This window comes from Lathyrus oleraceus, chromosome 7 (assembly GCF_024323335.1).
Source record: "Lathyrus oleraceus cultivar Zhongwan6 chromosome 7, CAAS_Psat_ZW6_1.0, whole genome shotgun sequence".
Taxonomy (NCBI): domain Eukaryota; kingdom Viridiplantae; phylum Streptophyta; class Magnoliopsida; order Fabales; family Fabaceae; genus Lathyrus; species Lathyrus oleraceus.
The window spans coordinates 110,621,720-110,645,857 of NC_066585.1; the positions used below are offsets into that span (position 1 = coordinate 110,621,720).

Sequence of the window (24,138 nt, forward strand, 5' to 3'; positions counted from 1 at the left end):
TAAAAATAATTTAATAATATAAGATAATAAAATAATAAAATAATAAATTTTTTAATTAAAAACATTCTTTTATGTTCTTTTATATGTATATAAAATATTCAAATATTCAATTGATATCCATAAAGAATATCTCGGTATGGTATGACACAATGAAACTTATAAAAAAATGAGAAATTTGAAATGCGTAGGATAAAAAGGTAAAACTGCAGCAACGTCTCGTAGTGGCTTACCTTACCGATACACAGCATATTAAACGACAAATCTATCGTGTAAACACACACAGTGCGTATTCGTAAAATAAGTACCAACGCAGAAAAAGAGTGACCCACACTCAAACAAACATTTTCATTTTTTTTCTAATATTATTCTTTTTTCCCTTTTTCTTTCGGGTTTCCCCCTCGTGCAAATATCTTACCCTAAATTTTCTTCATCATCATTTTCCTATAACATCAATAAAATTAAATTAAATAATAATACACAAATAAATAATTAAAGTTATTAAAATGAAAAAAGTGTTAAAAAAGAGAGAGAGAAAAAGTATAGATAATTTTATAGGAAATGGAATAAAACAAAAGAACAATGAATGGGGGGTTCTTCTCATCTTCAAAGTTACAAAAAGTTGAAGTGTCTTAGGAAAAACGAGGGAGGGTTCATTACTCACTAGGGGGGGTGTAACCAAGCAACTTCATTCCATTTTTAGGGTTAACTGAACCTTCTTCAAGAGAGTGTTGTTGTTATGGGTTTTCGGTGCGGTGGTGTTACTATTCTTCTTGTGCTTTGTTTATGGGGTCTTTTCATACCGTTTTCATCTTCTACTAGGCTTGGTTCTTCTTCCAGACAGAAGCTTGAAGTTAACAAGCATTTGAATCGACTCAACAAACCACCTACCAAAACCATTCAGGTTCTGCTATGCTAAAGTGTAGATCTTTTTGGTTTGGTTCAAGTTTTTTTTTTAAATTTTTTGATGAGATTATTGATTGGATTTTGAAACATTGGCAAGAAAGTAGTAGAAAAAAACTGGGTGATTTTTTTTTTTTTTAGAAATGTTCTTAATTTTCAAGTAGTTTTTTTTTTTTTTGTTAAAGAGGTTTCTATTTTGGATATATAGTGTTTGGTTTTGTAGTAATGTGAGATGATTTTGTTATTGTTGCAGAGTCCAGATGGGGATACGATTGATTGTGTGCCTGTTTCAAAGCAACCAGCTTTTGATCATCCTTTTCTCAAAGATCACAAAATTCTGGTTTATTTTTTCTTCCTTCAAGATCTATCTATGTTTATGCTCTTCATTCAGGTTTTTATTTGCTAACTTTATGTTTTGGTTGATTAGATGAGACCTGATTTTCATCCTGAAGGGCTTTTTGAGGAGAACAAGCTGGATGAAAGCAAAGAAAAATCAAGCACTCCCATTAATCAGCTATGGCATGCTGGTGGTAAGTGTCCGGAAGGGACGATACCTATTAGGAGAACGAAGGAGGAGGATGTTCTAAGAGCGAGTTCGGTTAGAAGATATGGAAGGAAGAAGCATAGGTCGGCGGCTCCTAAGCCGAGGTCAGCCGATCCTGGTATGGAAAATCAAAGTGGTCATCAGGTAAGACATGGTATCGAGAGTCTTGTTTCGATAGCGCTAGTTCATGTTCGCGGTTCAATGGGTTGAACTATCTGTGTAGGTTTTTAAAACATTTTGTGATTGTGTATTTGTTAATCAGCATGCAATAGCATATGTTGAAGGAGACAAATTCTATGGAGCAAAAGCTACTATAAATGTGTGGGAACCAAAGATACAACAAGCTAATGAATTCAGTTTGTCTCAGCTTTGGGTACTAGGAGGTTCATTTGGTCAAGATCTTAACAGCATCGAAGCTGGCTGGCAGGTACCAAGAATCTCGAAACTTAGCCTCCGGTTTCAATTTCAAAATCCTTAATTCTAATGCCTTCGTCTGCATGATGAACAGGTTAGTCCAGATTTATATGGCGATAACAACACACGGCTATTCACTTACTGGACGGTAAGTCTCTATGGTTAACTTTCATTTTTGTTCTAAACTTCTAGTCTTAAATCGTAAAATACTGTTTTTTTAAACATATTTAACTCGTTTTCTGCATGTTGCAGAGTGACGCTTATCAAGCTACTGGATGCTACAATCTTCTCTGCTCGGGATTTATTCAGGTCAGCAGTGACATAGCAATGGGAGCAAGCATATCACCAATTTCCTCATACCGAGATTCTCAGTACGATATCAGCATACTTATCTGGAAGGTATATAATTCCAAAACACACCGAATTATTCCTAAAGAAATCAGCTAATTCTATGCACCACAAGTCTCGTGAACGTTCCAACGTGTTGTCTGGTACATGGACCGTTGTTATGTCCTTTAGTGTTCAGATTCTTTGCAAACTTAGCATTTTTCTCCCATTGGCACAAATTATGACAGATTGAAGATTCAAGAGTTTTTTTCTTTGTTTCTTCACTCATTAACCTACCAGTAAAAACTTTTTCGCTTTTACTGAAGACATGATTAGAGTCTCGTATCACAGTATCACAGATTCTGGGAATCTATTCCAAATTCTTGATCATTAATCTTTTTCGCTTTTTCTTCTTCTTTTCGTGTAGGATCCAAAAGAGGGTCATTGGTGGATGCAATTTGGGAACGGCGGAACTGTGATGGGATATTGGCCGTCTTTCTTGTTCTCATATTTAGCCGACAGTGCTACGATGATCGAATGGGGAGGAGAAGTTGTTAACTCCGAACCCGACGGACAACACACGTCAACTGAAATGGGAAGTGGTCATTTTCCAGAAGAAGGATTCGGCAAAGCAAGTTACTTCAGAAACATTCAAGTGGTCGATAGCTCGAATAATCTGAAAGCACCGAAAGGACTCGGCACTTACACCGAATATCCAAACTGTTATGATGTCCAAACAGGTAGTAATGGAGATTGGGGTCATTTCTTTTACTATGGAGGACCTGGTAAAAATGCAAATTGTCAATGAGATAAAAGAAGAAAAAAAAATAACAATGTGTCTCTTGTAAGTTGTATCATTCAAAATTAATCTTAGTAGTGTTCTTCGATCTTTGTACACCTACCTAGTAGAAAGTTTTGACTGTTTTTTTTTTTGAAATTTTATATTGAAAAGATTCTCTCCATTAAGTGGAGAAGAGTGTGGTCAAGTTTCTGAAAAGGTTAAAGAAACAGACCCTTTATAACATCCTTGTATTTTATTTGGGAGTGTAACAGTGTTTGTCAAAATGTAATGAAACCACCTAGTGTTTTGTGATTACTAAAACTAGAACTTTCACCAACAATGTGTGTTGCTAATGTTGTTTCATAGTTTTGAGAATCTATTAATTGAAAAAAAAAAGTGAAAAGTTAGAGGGACTAATTTGTAATAAAAAAAGAACTGAAAAGGAACTGTGGAAAGCATGTGAGTTTCTGACACAAGTTTTGTTTTTTGCATTTTCCTTTTTGATAAAGTGAGATGGGTCTACCACCACACATTTTCAATCTCTTTCACACCACCAACTTGTTTATGCGGTGCCAAAAGTCGTAGGTCCAATTAATTTTATCCTATGTTTGGTCCTTTGAAATAGTACCATTTTATTTTATAGGTGTAAAGTTGATTTTAATATGTGATTTTTTTAGCATATGTTTTGTTCTTCTCTTAGGTGTTAAATTCACATGTTTAAAAGTTAGTTATGTCAATTATCTAACAAAATGTTAAAGTCTACAACTTTAGTAGCTTGTCTTTTATCACATTAGAAATGTAACAATAAATTCAAAAGTCAAATCTTTGTTCAACTTTTAAGAGATTAGGTTATAATGAAAGAATCAAGATGAAAAATCTTATTACAACAAAATATAAAGTACCCTTTGAGTCATTATCCTATATAATGCCATGTTACTATCTCTTAAGATCATTTTTGTCAATATAATCATGTTTGAATTTAAATTGATTTAATAATAAATATAACTTTGGCTATGTTAAAGTAATTTTTATAATAATTATTATATAAAGATTACTTACAAACTATATATAGTTTTTCTAACGCATTTGAATATAACATTATTTTAAGTTATGCTAATACATTTTCTCTCCTCCCACGAATAAACTTCATCCGGTTATGTTATCAATTTAATTAAAATATTTAAGAATAACATTGTTGAGAATATTAAAAATATATGACAAATATTTGCACAAATAATTATAAAAAATTAATAAATATTTTTTTTGATAAGTATAAAAAAATACGAGATAAAAAGATACAACACAAATATTTCTTACTAATTAAAATAAATATCGGAGAACAAATATTTCTTCAATGCTACATAAAAAAATTAAGACTAGTATTTGTTAAAAATAAATATATAAACTAAATCCCTCTTTCACTTGCCTCTATTTTGTCCATTACAATAAAATCTATAACAAATATTTGTCAATAATTATTATAAAATAAATATAAGATAAATATTTATCAATGATAATTATAAAAAAAAATATAAGACAAATATTTATCAATGATAATTATAAAAAAATAAATATATAGTTATCACTTAAATATATAAAGTCTGGGACATATATTTTTTAGTTGTCACATATACATAAGTATGCAAAATAAATATTTATTACATATTAATATGAACGAGCACATAATAAATATTTGTCAATGATACATTAAAAAAAATTACGAGACATTAGTGATAAATATAAAAAATTATATCCTCTTACAATCAAAATTCACTCTTTGTGTTTTGTTTCAAAATAAAATATATAACAAAAATTTGTCAATTATTAATATAAAAAACACCACACATTTTCATAGCTAATTATGAAAAGAAAAATAGATATTTGTCACAAATTTATAGTATAATTAGATAAATACTTGTCATTGGTAAGTATAAAAAAATACAAGTAAAATATTTATTATTGGTACAGAAAAATGTGAATCAAGTAATTATTTATATGTTATTAATGTTGGGGAAAATCTACAATGCAATAGAATAATTCAATAACACAATCTCTTTCAATTATCAAATGCAATGACAATCAACATAACACACCAAACAACACAACATAATTTTAGCGTGAAAAAATCTCTTTTAACTAAGTGTAAAAAACTACGGGATCCGTACGTCACTTGAATCTCCACTATAATAAAACAATGTACAATCAAAGTTCTCTCTAACACTAGTTAGAGGCATACATCAACATCATCAAGATCTACAATCAATCTTGGAATACGACAAGAATCAAGAGATATAATCAACCAAAACAACCACAAAAACTGCACCTCAGAAAATCACTCTCTAGGAAGACTTAGTATGCTCAAAATTCGATCTCTATCGTTCAGAATGTACCTTTACGAGTGCAGAACACTGTCATAAAAAATCAGGATGCTTTGAGAGTTGGATTGTGAGAAAACTTCGATCTCGTGGGACTGATCCATGCTGAATGGGGGTTGCAGGAATTTCACGTTTCTCTTAATTTTTATTTTTTTGTTTCCCACCTTATGAATTGTTGACATAATTCTCTTTGTTTTATAATAACAAAGGCTTAAACACACATGAGATACTAACCCACATTCATTTGAGCCACTCCAAATAAGAGGGATAACCCAACAAACTCCCCTGACTGACTAGTTGAAGAGCAACACCAATCCGGCTACCGTGCGACAAAATTAAAACTTTCCCCTAGGCAATACCTTCGTTAACATATCTGAACCATTGTCATCAGTATGGATCTTCTTAAGCTCCATCAACTTGGAATCTAATGCATCACAAATCTAATGATGACGAACATCAATATGCTTCGATCTCGAGTGAAAAGAGGAATTCTTTGATAAGTGAATGACACTTTGATTATCATAAAATAAGATATACTTTCCTTGTTTTACACCAAGTTCCATTGAAATTTTTCTCAACCATAACAACTCTTTTTACGCTTCCACGTCGGCTATAAACTCGGCTTCAGTAGTAGAAACTACAACACACTTTTGTAACTTTGATTGCCAAGCCACGACTCTGCCGACAAAAGTCACCGTATACCTCGAAGTAGATTTTTGATCATCTAAGCTTTCGGCTAGATCCGAATCCGTATACCCAACCAACATAGGCTTCTAGCATCCCAAGGTTAACTTCAAATTCGACGAGCCACACAAATATCTCGTCACCCACTTCACGACCTACCAATGATCTTTTCCCAGATTTAAGAGATAACGACTCACCATTCCCACTGCATGAGAAATATCGGGTCTTGTAAGAACCATAACATACATCAAACTGGCTGACGAGTACGGAATGTTCTTCATACTCAACTTTTCTTCATCCGTAGATGGACATAGTGAAAGGAGAATAGCGATCCAAAACGCAACGGAATTTAAAATTTTCTCCTTTAGTGATCCTTGCGAATGGGCATGATCAATGATAGAAATCATTACCTCTTATGGCGATGGAAACCTTTGATGTAGATCTAAGTAGTGATCACGAACGTTGAATAGTGACAATGCCTCTACTCAGTCCACACGAATAAATTCCTTCAATCTCAGTGCTAGCTGCTACGAATGAAGGCTTTGAGAGAGAGAGAGAGAGAGAGAGAGAGAGAGAGAGAGAGAGAGAGAGAGAGAGAGAGAGAGAGAGAGAGAGAGAGAGAGAGAGAGAGAGAGAGAGAGAAATGAAATATCATCTGAACAAATGCTTTTGCACAAGGGTTCTATTTATAGAACCACTTGTGCGGGTTGTAAGCAAAAAAACCCACTTAAGTGTATGTTGCCCATATCTTATGATATACCAAAATCACTTAAGCGCGTGGTACCTTACCATATTTTGTATTCTACTTAAGTGCACCGTACCTTACGATGTTCTACAATTCACGTAATTGCATCATACCTTACGGTGTTCCTTATTTACTCTATCTCTCATCAATCCGTCCTTTTGTGTGTGACCCTGTAGGTTCTCCGACATTGGTAATTATATTAAATCACGTATTAAACATAATAAACAGTGAGCGGTATCTAGCAACACATCACTGCTACCCAAGACACGAAAATGTCATGTGATCTGAAAAATCCTTTTGTGATAATACTTATGTGTACAATTACCCTTTTGCCCTTATGTCTATATTGAACACAAGGCATAGCCGTGTCGTCCTTGTCTAGTTCAATATTGGGCCCGTAGACATTTATCCTGTTACACAGGATGGGCAAATTCCATCTAGGTCACTCATGTCCCTCAACATACTTCGTGGAGTACCCATCACCTATCTTTATGGTCATCCAGTTACAGACAATATTTGATCAGCAATAAGGCACTCGACTCTACATCTAGGATCCATAGTGGTTTCAGGTCGAAGGGTGGTATACACCATTATCACCATGAGAATAACTTATGACACTTTGCATAACATTCTATATAGTATTCTCAGAGCGGGTCAATCCAGTATAAATATTACTCTTAATATTCATACCTATGTTTAAGACTTGATAACTCCTTATCCATGATCCATGAGATGTAATCATCAGTCTATATACATAATAGTCTTAATGCTTCAGTGTTATTCCACTTCACAACAAAGTCGACTACAAATACTTTAAGAATAACGTCCTTATGTTTAATGGGATCTCATGATCAAGTCACACTTGATACATTAAACGGACTAGTTATTCTAGGGACTTTATTAAACAAACATAATAAAGAAAAAAAAACTTTTATTATTAATAAATAATTTGATACAAGTACCAAAAGTATTGACCTCTAGGGCTTACACCAACAATCTCCCACTAGCACTAGAGCCAATAAGGCATACCCCTAATGCCCATAGATCTAGTATGACCATCATGCTTCTGCTGCGCAAGAGGCTTTGTCAGTGGGTCAGCAATATTGTCAAGTGTAGGTACTCTGCATATTTTCACATCTTCTCTATCTATTATCTCTCGAATGAGGTGATAACTGCTAAGTATGTGTTTGGATCGTTGGTGAGATCTAGGCTCCCTAGTTTGTGCGATAACACCATTGTTATCACAATAGAGATCAATGGGATCCACAATTCTAGGAACTATGCCAAGTTCACTAATGAACTTTTTGATCCAAACAACTTCCTTTGATGTACTTGAGGAAGCAATATACTCAGCCTCAATTGTAGAATCAACAATTGTATCTTGCTTTAAACTTTTCTAGCTCACAACGCCACCGTTTAAGAAAAACACATAACCAGACTGTGATCTAAAGTCATCCTTATCTGTCTGGAAGCTAGCATCAGTGTATCCAATTACAGCAAGCTCTTCCTGACGTCCATATATCAAGAATGAGCCCTTAGTCATTCTCAAATACTTAAGGATATTCTTGACATCTACCCAATGAGCATCACCGGGATCAGATTGGTACCTCGAAATAGTTGACATACACCCGATTAACTTCTAACCAACACCATCCTCGAATCCGACCTCTCTTCGGGTTCAGGAAAAACACAACCTTTCCAAAACAGGTTAACTAGCCAACACTGCACTCTTGCAGGCACAACACAATATCCAAGCTCGATACAATTGGAACATCCAAGAGAAGCAGACGCTTCTCCCCCACTTTTTTCATTCCCAACCCGACAATGGAAAATAAAACAAGCATCGACAATGTTCTCACACACATGTCGCATACTGGGGAACAAACCTAATTAAACAACCTGGCCGGACGGACCGACCTGCTCTGATACTACTAATGTATCAGACAAACAGTATCGATCGTGTCAGATACACGAATCAAATACAGCGGGATGGAAAACCCTAATGACTATTGACCAACTGGTCGACCATGCTCTGATACCACTAATGTAACACCCCTTTTTCTACCCCAAAATACTTAACATATAATCAGAGTAAATAAGCACGCATATAACAAAAGGGCGTCACATCGACGTTTTCAAAAACTAAAAGCTTTCAAAAACCAAACATCATTCATCATCAATATACAATACACCTCGTCATTTAAAATAACACATTTCACTCATCATGAATATTCAAGCATATGCGTTCGCAGCGGAAAATAACGAATATCCATGCATTTCATCAAATGATCCATGTCCCATACCATGATCATCTCTCAATAATCTCTTCAATTAAACATGTTCACAATTAATAACATAAAACGTATCCAAATCAGATATGAGTTCAATACTACCAATCTACCCAGTGTTACATGACCAGGGCATTGACTCACTACTTAGTCTCTAAACGAAGTACCGCAGCTCTCCAACTAATCTCGAGTGAGCTACCGTCCACTTACTTCAGCGATACTACTCCCGAGTATCTGCGCGATACCCATGTAAAGGTAACATTCAAACAGAAAGGGTGAGAATTCAAATCATTATGAAGAAGTATTAATCAAGCACAATGATTAAATCAACAATTAAAGGAATTCATCACACTTCATATAACCATGTAAATAATATTAACCAACATTTATTTCACATGTTTCAAGCATACATAAAACTCAAGGAGTATAATATTCAAATCCAATATTATATTCTCAAATATACACATAACTACAATTATCACATAATCACATATTCAGTCAAGTTATGTATCCAAACATCATCACATTCAATTACCATATCTCATACACACATCACAATCACATCAATGCAAACATTCAATTATCACATGACTCTAATGTGACTCAATGCAAGACATGTGACTCTATGCATGTGGTACCAATGAGAACCCAACGTTTCACCGCTTTCTGATTCAATATCTAGAATCCAAGCCACTACGTCTATTTCCAATTAAGGATCAACGTCTGCTACGCCTATTTCCAATTAAGGATCAACGTCTATTTACCACGTCTATTTCCAATTAAGGATCAATGACTGCTACGCCTGTTTCCAATTAAGGACCAACGTCTATTTACCACGTCTATTTCCAATTAAGGATCAACGTCTGCTACGCCTGTTTCCAATTAAGGATCAACGTCTATTTACCACGTCTATTTCCAATTAAGGATCAACGTCTGCTACGCATATTTCCAATTAAGGATCAACTTCTATTTACCACGTCTATTTCCAATTAAGGATCAACGTCTGCTACGCCTATTTCCAATTAAGGATCAACGTCTAATACCATGTGAACCCACAGTTTCACCGCTTCCACAATGAAGCCGACCATGCATGCCATGAATGAATGTACAAATACCAATACATATGCAATTAAGATCATCTCTACCATCTTAACATTCCACATATCACCATAATTCAACTCTATGAATCATACACCAATGGTACATATACACATTCATAACAATATATCATTCACAATCCACCAATGGTACATATACACATTCATAACAATATATCATTCACAATCCACCAATGGTACATATACACATTCATAACAATATATCATTCACAATCCACCAATGGTACATATACACATTCATAACAATGTATCATTCACAATCCACCAATGGTACATACACACATTCATAACAATATATCATTCACAATTCACCAATGGTACATATACACATTAATAACAAATACACCATTCACATAATATCTATTAGAGTCACCTTTCTAATGCTTTAAACCCCAACCCAAAATGATTCACGAGTTGAAAGTTATGAATAAAACCGTGCACGAAGGCGTTACTAAAAAGTTGTTGTTTTCTAAATTTTCCAACATAATTTTCATCTTCTTCAACCCCAAAAACGTCCATGAAATAATCTCCAAAATTATTTTATTCCTGAAACAAAGTTATAGCCTTCTGTTTCAGCTATCCAACGCTTCAAATGACACTCAATTTGGACTTACGGATCAAAAGTTATGACCAAAACGATTTCGACAATAAAACATAAAAAAGGGCCGCGATTGTGACGGACATCATGCAGAATTTTATGCGGTTTTCATCGTTGGAGGATTTCCGGACCTCCGATTTCGATTCCGTAAAAAGCCACACGTTCAGAAAATTATAACTCACACAATACTCTAAATATATAACGTTAATTTGCAGTTTTAACACAATCAATCACCATAATCGAGCATACTCATCAAAACCTCTTCAATTTTCTGGAAACCCTAGCTCCTCTCTTGTTCTTCCCCTCTTCTCCTCACTTTTCCTCTTCTCTTTCTCTATTGTTGTCAAATGATCAAATGAAGCATAATTCTCACTCTCCTCACCTCTTACTATTTATATTAGTATTCTATTTGGGCTTAAGTCATTATACTTCTAATTCAATTAATAGGCCCAATAAGACCTAATATTTAAATATCTCTATTTAATTCAAATAAATTAAACTAACACCATATATCCACCAAGTTAATTAATTCAATTATTCATGATATCTCCTATCAACTAAATAATTAATTAACACACCAAATTAATTAATATAATTGATTATTATACTACCGAACAACCAATTAATTATTAACACTCCACATAAATAATAATAGATAATAAATAAATACTAAAAATTGGGTTGTTACATTTTGCCCTTATGTCTATATTGAACACAAGGCATAGACCGTGTCGTCCTTGTCCAGTTCAATATTGGGCCCGTAGACATTTATCCTGTTACGCAGGATGGGCAAATTCCATCTAGGTCACTCATGTCCCTCAACATACTTCGTGGAGTACCCATCACTTGTCTTTATGGTCATCCAGTTACAGACAATATTTGATCAGCAATAAGGCACTCGACTCTACATCTAGGGTCCATAGTGGTTTCAGGTCGAAGGGTGGTATACACCATTATCACCATGAGAATAACTTATGACACTTTGCATAACATTCTATATAGTATTCTCATAGCGGGTCAATCCAGTATAAATATTACTCTTAATATTCATACCTATGTTTAAGACTTGATAACTCCTTATCCATGATCCATGAGATGTAATCATCAGTCTATATACATAATAGTCTTAATGCTTCAGTGTTATTCCACTTCACAACAAAGTCGACTACAGATACTTTAAGAATAATGTCCTTATGTTTAATGGGATCTCATGATCAAGTCACACTTGATACATTAAACGGACTAGTTATTCTAGGGACTTTATTAAACAAACATAATAAAGAAAAAAAAACTTTTATTATTAATAAATAATTCGATACAAGTACCAAAAGTATTGACCTCTAGGGCTTACACCAACAATCTCCCACTAGCACTAGAGCCAATAAGGCATACCCCTAATGCCCATAGATCTAGTATGGCCATCATGCTTCTGCTGCGCAAGAGGCTTTGTCAGTGGGTCAACAATATTGTCAAGTGTAGGTACTCTGCATATTTTCACATCTTCTCTATCTATTATCTCTCGAATGAGGTGATAACTCCTAAGTATGTGTTTGGATCGTTGGTGAGATCTAGGCTCCCTAGTTTGTGCGATAACACTATTGTTATCACAATAGAGATCAATGGGATCCACAATTCTAGGAACTATGCCAAGTTCACTAATGAACTTTTTGATCCAAACAACTTCCTTTGATGTACTTGAGGAAGCAATATACTCGGCCTCAATTGTAGAATCAACAACTGTATCTTGCTTTGAACTTTTCTAGCTCACAACGCCACCGTTTAAGAAAAACACATAACCAGACTGCGATCTAAAGTCATCCTTATTTGTCTGGAAGCTAGCATCGGTGTATCCAATTACAGCAAGCTCTTCCTGACGTCCATATATCAAGAATGAGCCCTTAGTCATTCTCAAATACTTAAGGATATTCTTGACATCTACCCAATGAGCATCACCGGGATCAAATTGGTACCTACTCGTTGCACTTAAAGCATATGAGACATCTGGTCGAGTACATAACATGGCATACATGATAGATCCTATTGCAGATGCATATGGAATCTTATTCATGCGATCCCTTTCTTCCTTAGTTGAAGGGGATTGTGTTTTTGACAGACACATGCCATGTTGCATAGGTATGAATCCTTTCTTGGAATCATGCATATTAAAGCGTCTCAATACTTTGTCTATGTATGTACTCTGACTTAGGCCAAGAAATTTTTGTGATCTATCTCTATAGATCCTGATTCCTAATATATAGGCTACTTCACCTAGGTCCTTCATAGAAAAGCATTTCCCCAACCAAGACTTTACTTGTTGTAGGGTAGGGACATTATTTCCAATGTGTTATATGTCATCTACATATAATACCAGGAAGACGACCATGCTCCCACTAACCTTCTTGTAGACACAAGGCTCATCTTCATTCTTGATGAGTCCATATTGTTTTACTATTTCATCAAAATAAAGATTCCAGCTTTTAGAAGCTTGCTTCAATCCATAGATTGATCTTTGTAACTTACATATCTTTTGGGTTTCTTCTGGTATGTCAAATCCTTCAGGTTGTGTCATGTACACATCCTCAATAAGATTTCCATTAAGGAAAGCAATTTTGACATCCATCTGCCATATTTCATAATCATGATATGCATCGATAACAAGTAAAAACTGAACAAATTTAAGCATTGCAACTGGTGAAAATGTTTCATCACAGTCAACCCCATGAATTTGTTTATATCCTTTTGCAACCAATCTTGCTTTATATGTGTGTACCTTACCATCCATGTCAGTCTTCTTTTTGAAGACCCACTTGCATCCTATAGGGTTAACTCCTACAGGAGGCTCTACCAAGGTCCAAACCTGGTTTGTGTACATGGAGTCCATTTCAGATTTCATGGCTTCTAGTCACTTCTCAGACTCGAGACCAGTTATAGCCTCTTGGTAGGCCACAAGCTCATCTTGACCCATGAGTAATACATCACCTTGATCAGTTATGAGATATCCATATCTCTCAGGTAGGTGACGTATCCTGCTTGACCTATGCTTGTCTTGTTCTACTTAAGCAGGTTGCTCTTCCATAACTACTTGTATTTCCTACTCTAATTCCTCCAGAGGTGTATCAATGCTTTGTGATTCTTGAATTTCTTCAAGCTCTACTTTCCTCCCACTGATTCCTTTGGAAATAAAATCCTTTTCCAAGAAAACTCCAGTTCGAGCGACAAACACTTTGCCCTCAGAATGATTGTAGAAGTAATACCCTCTTGTTTCTTTAGGATACCCCATAAATAAGTATTTGTCAGATTTGGGCTTAAGCTTTGTTGAAATCTTTCGTTTCACATAAACTTTGCAACCCTAAATCTTCTTGTAAGAAATATGCGGTTTCTTACCACTCCATATCTCATATGGTGTCTTTTCAACCTTTTTGGATGGAACACAGTTAAGTGTGTAAGCTGTTGTCAATAGTGCATGTCCCCAAAAGGAGTTTGGAAGATCAACGTAACTCATCATGTACCGAACCATGTCTAACAAGGTTCGATTTCTTCTCTCAGATACACCATTCCATTGGGGTGTTCCAGGAGGAGTAAGTTGGGATAGAATCCCACACTCTTTCAGATGGTCATTAAACTCTAGGCTTAAATATTCACCACCTCGATCTGATCGAAGAGTTTTAATATTCTTACCTATTTGGTTTTGTACTTCATTCTTGAATTCCTTGAACTTTTCAAAGGACTCTGATTTGTGTTTCATTAAAAACACATAATCATATCTACTGAAATCATTAGTAAATGTGATGAAGTACTGAAAACCTCCTCTGGCTGATATGTTCAGTGGTCCACATACATCAGTATGTATGAGGGCCAAAAGATCATTAGCTTTTTCACCTTTTCCTGTGAATGGAGACTTTGTCATCTTTCCAATTAAACAAGATATGCATGTCTCATATGATTCATAATCAAAAGAGTCCAAGAGTCCATCTTTATGGAGTTTGAAGATGCGTTTCTCATTTATGTGGCCTAATCGACAATGCCAAAGGTAAGTTGGATTTAACTCATTAGGTTTCATCCTTTTAGTATTAATGTTATAAATAGGCATTTCAAGATCAAGGACATATAGTCCATTATTCATTTGTGCAGTAGCATAGAATATATCATTCAAATAAATGGAGCAACAATTGTTCTTTATTATAAATGAAAAACCAAACTTGTCCAAACAAGAAACGGAAATAATATTCCTGCTAATTACAGGTACATAATAACAGTTCTCTAACTAAATCATTAAACCACTAGGTAAAGTCAATACATAAGTTCCTACGACTAAAGCAGCAACCTTTTCTCCATTGCCAACTCGTAGGTCAACTTCACCTTTTGCCAAATCTCTACTCCTTTTTAGCCCCTGCACATTGGTACAAATGTAAGAACCGCATCCAGTATCTAATACCCATGATGCAGAAGTAGATAAATTAATTTCAATAACAAAAATACCTGAAGTTGAAGTCTCTACTCCATTCTTCTTATCTTCCAGGTACTTTGGGCAGTTTCTCTTCCAGTGTCCGGTCTTACCGCAATGGAAGCAGGTGCCTTCCTTTGCTATTCCTCAACTAGGCTTCAAAGCAGAAGCTGTGGGTTTGGGTTTGGCAACTTCCTTGCCTTTCCCTTTACCACTATGCTTGGTGGGTCTTTTGTTCTGTCTCTTTCCATTTACGATCATCAGAATGGACTTCCCTTTTGACTTCAGATTCTGCTCAGCAATTCTTAACATGGCTATCAGTTTAGGAAGAGATTTGTTCATATCATTCATATTGAAATTAAGGACAAATTGACTGAAGCTATCTGGCAACGATTGCAAGATCAAATTAGTCGCAAGTTCCTTTCCGAGGGGAAAACCCAACCTCTCAAGGTTCTCCACATACCCAATCATCTTGAGCACATGGGGACCTACAAGGGCTCCCTCAGCTAACTTGCCTTGAAAAAGTGCTTTGGAAACTTCAAACCTTTCATTCCCTGCTTGCTCTTGATAGAGCATCTTTAGGTGTTCGATCATATCGAATGCTGCCATGTTCTCATGTTGCTTTTGCAACTCTGAGTTCATGGTAGCTAGCACGAGGCAAGCAGTTTCATTGGTATCATAGACATGCTTCTTATAAGCATCTCTTTCTGCCTTAGGTGCAAAACTAGGAGGTTCCTCTTCAGGAACAAGTTTCTCCAAGACATACAACTTTCTATCATGTTTGAGGACAATCCTCAGATTTCGGTGCCCATCCAGAAAATTTGTCCCAGACAATTTTTCCTTATCAAGGATTGATCACAAAATGTTGTTAGAGGTATTTGTTGTCATGGTAATCTACATGAAAAATAATGAAAATATAAGTATCACTAAAATAACATATTTAATTATGCCTTTAATTAAATATGCTCCCACTATTTTACTCAAAACAAATGACCCTCACCATTTGATTCGGAAAATCCCGTTGGAAGATTTTCTAGTGGGTCGAGATCCACATTTCACTTTGTTTTAAGTCCGCGTAGACGGATTACACAAAACTAGGTTATTTAGGTAGGAACTCCTTCCAATTGTATCTAATACAACTCTAGAATATTATAGTTGGGTGAATAACTCCTTATTCCAATCCATCACATGGATCATTTCCAACTTTTGCTTCTAAACGTATATAATCTTATTATAATTTGTTTAGTTAAGTTTGACCCATTCTTTTAGCAATTGGATATTACAATTATCCCATTGCACCTTACTAATATAGAACATGCACGTCACGTAGGCAAAACCTACATTATTCGATACTAGTCTTGATGAGTGCTAAAACTTGGAAAGCATAAACTTAATATTTAATTTGAGAGAATTTGCAATTATTCTGATCTCACCGGCTTATTTATCATATAAATCGTCTCTCACATGCATCAACATACATTCATATGCATCAACATACATACAAAATGAAACAATTATGGCCCCTAACGCAATTGTTCTCCCAAGTCAATGAGAGAACCTAAGCTAACCTAATAACGATCTAAGCTTCTCCAAGCAAGATCTTCAAGGTTGTCCTCCTTTGATATTGTATTCTTCTCTTTCTTCATAACATTACATTACATAAAAGAAACTCGTTTTACATACGAGGGAGTGAGATGAGAAAAGAAGTTACATTAAGAGATTAAAAGAGAGGCACGACACGCATGTCATATTTTAAAATCCCAAAACAAAATAAAGGAAAACTAAGCCATAACCGATCACCACAAGATAATAATAATAAACAAATTATTATTATTATTAATTTAATTCTGTTAATTAAATAAACCAAATTAAATTTTGGCGACTGATCACACTATGCAGAGTTAGCAGGGGCAGTGCCCCGACGCAAAATTTTAATGAACAATTCATTTGAAATCGACGTCGATTTTCGCATCAACACTTGATACTTTAAAGCACAACTCTTGCGCAGTCACAACCCTAATCTCATAATTCTTTGACAACACAACCCTTGTACCGTCATGAACCCTAATGCACCAATTTCATACCGTCAAACGCACCTCGATTATTAATTCAGTATGATTGATCAACATGACATTGCTTTACCATACTATCGTCAAATTCCGAAGTAAATGACCATTGATCACTCAAAGGAAAATAACCATTAAGTGTTTGAATGAACGAAAGAGAAACATTATATCATATATACCATATTTTGCATCAGAGTTATTTATATCATATATATAACTTGATCGATCTCAATTATGTAACCTATGGACGATCAATGTATCGCTGCTTCACCATACTAACATTGGATTCCGAAGCATAGTCAACATCAATCATCCAAATCGTACACACATGATGCCAAATTTAATTACTCGTTTATTCTTTGATTCATTTTGTCTTTTAATCATATTAATACAAAAAATACAAAAAATAAACAGCTATCAGATGCATGGTTTCGTAAGTGGCTCTGATACCACTGAAAGGAGAATAGCGATCCAAAACGCAACAGAATTTAAAATTTTCTCCTTTAGTGATCATTACGAATGGGCATGATCAGTGATAGAAATCATTACCTTTTATGGCGATTGAAACCTTTGATGCAGATCTAAGGAGTGATCACGAACGTTGAATAGTGACAATGCCTCTACTCAGTCCACACGAACGAATTCCTTCAATCTTAGTGCTAGCTGCTATAAATGAAGGCTTTGAGTGAGAGATAGAAATAGAGAGAGAAACGAAATTTCATCTGAACAAATGCTTTTGCACTAGGGTTCTATTTATAGAACCACTTGTGTAGGCTGTAAGCTAAAAAGCTCACTTAAGTGTATGTGGCCCATATCTTATGATATACCAAAATCACTTAAGCGCGTGGTACCTTACCATATTTCATATTCTACTTAAGTGCACCGTACCTTACGATGTTCTACAATTTACTTAAGTGCACCGTACCTTATGGTGCTCCTTATTTACTATATCTCTCATCAATTTGTCCTTTTGTGTGTGACCCTGTAGGTTCTACGACATTGGTAATCATATCAAATCACGCATTTAACATAATAAACAATGAGCGGTATCAAGCAACACATCACTGTTACCCAAGACATGAAAATGTCATGTGATTTGACAAATCCTTTTGTGATAATACTTATGTGTATAATTGCCCTTTTGCCCTTATGCCTATATTGAACACAAGGCATAAACCGTGTCATCCTTGTCCAGTTCAATATTGGGCCCGTAGACATTTATCCTGTTACGCAGGATGGGCAAATTTCATCTAGGTCACTCATGTCCCTTAGCATACTTCATGGAGTACCCATCAACTGTATCTATGGTCATCCAATTACGGACAATGTTTGATCAGCAATAAGACACTCGACTCTACATCTAGGATCCATAGTGGTTTCAGGTCGAAGGGTGATATACACCATTATCACCATGAGAATAACTTATGACACTTTGTATAACATTCTATATAGTATTCTCATAGCAGGTCAATCCAGTATAAATATTACGCTTAATATTCATACCTATGTTTAAGACTTGATAATTCCTTATCCATGATCTATGAGATGTGATTATCAGTCTATATACATGATAGTATTAATGCTTCAATGTTATCCCACTTCACAACAAAGCTCGACTACAGATACTTTAAGATTAGTGTCCTTATGTTTAATGGGATCTCATGATCAAGTCACACTTGATACATTAAACGGATTAGCTATTCTATAGACTTTATTAAATAAACTTAATAAAGAAAAAAACCTTTTATTGTTAATAAATAATTCAATACAAGTACCAAAGGTATTGGCCTCTAGGGCTTACACCAACACATAGTTTATGACTAAGCTTGAAATGAGAAGTAAGTGGAATGCTCACCGCTTTAGCCTTATCTATACTAAAACGCCGAAGGACTTTCTCCACATACATCTCTTGTGACAAATAAAACTTCTCATTTCAATCTCAAACAATTTCAATACCTAAAATTTTTCGAGTCTCTCATAAATCCTTCATAGCAAAAGATTCACTTAAAGTTTTCTTCAACCCTTTGATTCTTGAAATATCCTTTCTAACAATTATCATATCATCCACATAAAGCAAGATAATAATGAAACCACCTTCTGAAAAATTCTGGAAAAACACACAATGATCGACCTTGGTCATCTTGTACCCATGTTCAATCATCACCGAGTTGAACTTTTGATACCATTGACTAGGTCTTTGTTTCAAACCATACATACTTTTTACCAATTTGCAAACATAGTCTTCTGTGACTTTCTTTCAGGATCCATCCGGTTGCTCCATATAAATTTCTTCATGTAGATCACCGTGAAGGAAAGTCGTCTTCACGTCCATTTGCTCTAATTCCAAATCAAGACCATCGGCTAGTCCAAGAGCCACTCGAATAGATTGAATCTTCATAACCAGAGCAAAAATCTCACCAAAGTCAACACCTTTATGTTGTTTAAAACATTTTACCATCAAGAGAGCCTTGTATCTTCTTTGAGAAGTACACTCATCTTGCTTAATTTGATAAATCCATCTATTCTTCAATGATCTCTTAACCTTTGGCAACTTCAGTAACTCATAGGTATTATTCACACGAAGTGATTGTATTTCATCCTCCATGGCATCCATCCACTCCTTTTTGTTCTCATCCTCTAAAACTTCTTCAAAGCTTTCAGGTTCTCCATAATCGGTAAGAAAAACATACTCATTCAAGGGGTATCAAACGAAAGTCCTTTTATCACGAGTAGACCACTTCAACTCATTAGAAGCAACCAATTGCTCAACACTTTCAACCTCTTGATCAACCTCATTTTCAAAAATGTCTTTCGTAGCACCTATATCAACAATATCATTGGGATTTAAAACATTATCAACATTCTAATCCATACCTTGAATTTCAATTAGAACATATTCAAAAGTGATAGGGTTAGGAGTGATAGTAGTTGAGTTCGTATCAATCATATTTTCATCTTCAAAAACCATATCTTTATTCTCAACTTTTTCGATGTCCTCAATGGTATGATCCTCCATGAATACGACATCACGACTATGAATAAACTTTCATTGAACTTGATTAAATAATCAATACCCAAATTGATCAAGTCCATACCCAATAAATACACATTTCTTTGACTTCTCATCCAATTTCCATCTCTCATCCTTCAGAATATGCACATAAGCCATGCACCCAACCACCCAAAGATGGTTGTAGGAAACATCTTTACCACTCCAAACATGATTTGGAACATCAAACTTCAACGGAACACATGGAGTGAGGTTTAAAATATGTACAATCATGCTCAATGCTTCTCCCCAAAAGTATTTCGGCAACTTTGATTGAGTAAGTAAACATCTCACCCTTTCCACCAAAGTTATATTCATTCTTTTGGCTAACCAATTCAACTATGCTGTCTTTGGAGGATACTTTTGATGGCGTATACCTTGATCTTGACAATACTTGTTGAAAGGTCCAATATACTCTCCCCCGTTATCGGTTCAGATACACTTGAGCTTTTTCCCTGTTTCTCTTTCAACCGTTTCTTGAAACAACTTGAAGGTATCTAACACTTGATCTTTCTTCTTAAAGGTATAAGCCAATGTCTTCCGCCATCACTGAAAGTCACAAAGTAATATGCATCACTAAGAGATCGTGTCTTCATAGGACCATAAACATTAGAATGTACTAGATCAAACACTTCTGATTTACTCTTTGATTCAGATGACATAAAGGAAACTCGCCTTTGCTTACCAGCCAAACAATGCGAACACTTTCTCAACTTTGCATCAGAAACACCATATAACACATTATTCTTTGCCAAAATTCTTAAATCTTATTCACTCATAGGACCCAAATGCCTGTGTCATGATTCATATGAGCTATCATTGTCACAAGTGTTGATGTAACACTTCAAAACCCCAAGTTGGACGATATACAAGTTTGAATTCCTTTTTCCTTTAGCAACCACCATTGAGTCTTTCTTTAACTTCCATTCATTGGCTGAAGAAGAATTATCATATCCTTCACTATCCAACTTTCCAATGGATAAAATATTAAATCGAAGCTTCAGAATGTGTTTCACGCCTTTGAGAACTAGATTAGTCCCATTGCTAGTTTTGACACAAATATCTCATATTCTAATGACATTAACTTCCCCATTATTTCCCATAGGAACAACCCCAAAGTTACTAGTCTCGTAAGTTGAAAAAAGATCACGTCTCAAGGTTACATGAGTAGAAGCACCATTATCAACCACTCAATCCATCTCATCACATGATATATTGACATTCTCTATACAACTATCACAAACAACAAAGAAATCATCAACATTAGCAACATCTTCATTATTGTTACCTTTTTTTTGTCCTTGTTGTAGTTCTTCTTGTTATTTTCCCTTTTCAAGTTTCGATAATACCTTTTTATGTGTCCTTTTTCACCACAATGATGACACTCAATATTAGAGAATCTATTAGAGTCTCCTTATGATTTACCACGTGATGCCCCACGATTACTTGAACCTCTATTTTGATGTCTCTCCCTCGATTCGGTAACCAACACCTCAGAATGTGAAGAAGAACCTTGTGATTTACACCTCAACTCCTTATTTAACATACTACTTTTAACCAAGTCCATCGAGGTGATACCATTCGGAGTGGAGTTAGACAAGGACGTCCTAAAAGTATCCCAAGAATTAGGAAAAGTACCAAGAAGCCATAAACCTTGAATTTCATCATCAAAAGTAAGATTCATCGTAGAAAGTTGATTTAGAATCCTTTGGAAAGTGTTCAAGTGATCGATCATTGGTGAACCATCACATACCTCAAGATATCAATTGCTCGAACAAGAAAAACTTATTGTTCCCCATCTTTCTTGCATACAACTCCTCAAGTTTGGTCCAAAGAGAGCGAGCATGAGTCACCGAGCTCACATGATTCAAAAAATTATCATCCATCCATTGTCGAATGTAACCAAAAAGTTGTCTATGAAATAAAGCCAATTATTCATCACCCTTCCCATCAGGTTTTTCACTAGAGAAAACCGTCAAGTGAAAGCCTTTAACATAAATAAAATCTTCCATATTCCCTTTCCAAACATTATAGTTGGATCCATTCAAACTCACTATCCTAGATGTGTTCCTCTCCATTGTTACACAAATCAAACCACGACTCTAGATGCCACTTGTAGGGAGGAAATCCACAACGCAACTGAATGATCCAATAACATAATCTTACCTAAATATCAAATGCAATGACAATCAACAAAACACACCAAACAACACAACACGATTTTAGCATGGAAAAACCTCTGTTAACTAGGAGTAGAAATCCACGGGACCCGTAGGCCACTTAAATCTCCATTATAATCAAATAATGAGTATAATCAAGGTTCTCTCTAACACTAGTTACAGGCATACATCAATATCATCAAGATCTAAAATCAATCTTGGAATTCAACAAGAATCAAGAGATACAATCAACCAAAAAAATTATTCGTCAGATAGACTTAGATTTCTCTAAATCCAATCTACACCGTTATGAATGCACCTCTATGAGTGCTAAACACTTTCACCAAAATTCAGGATGATCTGACGGTTGTATAATGAGAAAACTATGATCTCGTGGGACTGATTTGTGTTGAATTGGGGCTGCGGGAATTTCACTCTTCTCTCAATTTTTCCTTTGTTGTTTCTCACCTTATGAATTGTTGACCTAATTGTATTTGTTTTATAATAACAAAGGCTTACACACACATGGACTACTAACCCACATTCATTTGGGCTACTCCAAATAGAAGGGATAACCCAACAATTGATACATAAAAGTAAGAGATAATTATTTGTCTGATAAATTTAAAAAGAAAAAGCAACAAACACATATAGATTTTTACCCAAATAACCAACTTTTTCAAATAAATACCAAAATTAACCCATTTTCTCATGTATTTCCCAAACTAACCCACTTTCAAAAAAAAAAATCAAACACAAAGGAGGCTTAATCCAATTGGCGACAGTGTAGAATACATAAGAGGAGGCGCCAACCCAATTGGCGATAATGTACAAAGACAGAGGATAGAGTATAACAACTACCATTCTAGTATTGGAATTACGCCATTCGAATCCTTATATAGGAGGATATGTATGACTCCTCTATGTTGGTATGAGTTTGGAGAGAATGTTGTACTTGGACCAGAGATTATGCAATAGACTACAAAAAAGGTGAAGATGATCCGAGAGAAGATGAAGGCATCTCAAAGTAGGAATAAGAGTTACCACGATAAGTGGAGGAAGGTTCTTGAATTTTGAGAGGATGATCATGTGAATGCCTTTCCGTTAGATGTATTACATATGATATCAAAACTAGGATACTTTAGCATTTATGTACATTGAACGGTATCATCTGAGTCTAGTTGTGAATTTTAGCATTAGGAAGCATGACAACATGTTGGAAACGATTTAGAAAAGATTCATGCATCAAGAAAAGGTTTTATGCATCAAAAAACTCATTTTTATGTGAAAAATAGCCTACAGGCCGACACATACACATTATAGGTCGACACATAGAAGGAAATTTCTTCTACAGGTCAATACATACATTTTATATGTCAACTCATGTACTACATAATTAAAGCCTGTAGGCTCTGTTAGATGTTTTGTCTGTACAAGTCGACACATAACTTGTATAGGTCGACACATACATTAAAAATATTAAGAATTTTCATTGTTTTCTATTCCCTTTGCATTCATTTTGATTCATAATTGCTTATATATAAATACTTCATACATGCATCATTTATAGTAAGGTTTATAGAGATAAAACCTACACGAAACCAGGATTACAAAACATTCTCATTGATCGATCACCATTTTCACTA

The 24,138-nt window shown here is 35.1% G+C and overlaps 1 protein-coding gene across 1 annotated transcript; it reads left to right on the plus strand.

The window, feature by feature from the left end:
- Positions 1–522: 522 nt before the first annotated feature.
- On the plus strand, positions 523–3,070 carry LOC127108221 (uncharacterized). The gene is made up of 7 exons (XM_051045649.1): positions 523–901; positions 1,154–1,240; positions 1,328–1,588; positions 1,707–1,871; positions 1,953–2,006; positions 2,111–2,257; positions 2,613–3,070. The coding sequence occupies exons 1-7, from the start codon at positions 737–739 to the stop codon at positions 2,991–2,993; spliced, it is 1,260 nt and encodes a 419-aa protein (XP_050901606.1). The 5' UTR covers positions 523–736; the 3' UTR covers positions 2,994–3,070.
- Positions 3,071–24,138: the final 21,068 nt, after the last annotated feature.

Excerpts from the sequence above, each read along its gene's own strand:
- LOC127108221 (XM_051045649.1), top strand. The coding sequence starts at position 737 with ATGGGTTTTCGGTGCGGTGGTGTTACTATTCTTCTTGTGCTTTGTTTA. Across the intron at positions 902-1,153 it reads CACCTACCAAAACCATTCAG|AGTCCAGATGGGGATACGAT; the intron begins GTTCTGCTATGC and ends TTATTGTTGCAG. Across the intron at positions 1,589-1,706 it reads AAAATCAAAGTGGTCATCAG|CATGCAATAGCATATGTTGA; the intron begins GTAAGACATGGT and ends TTTGTTAATCAG.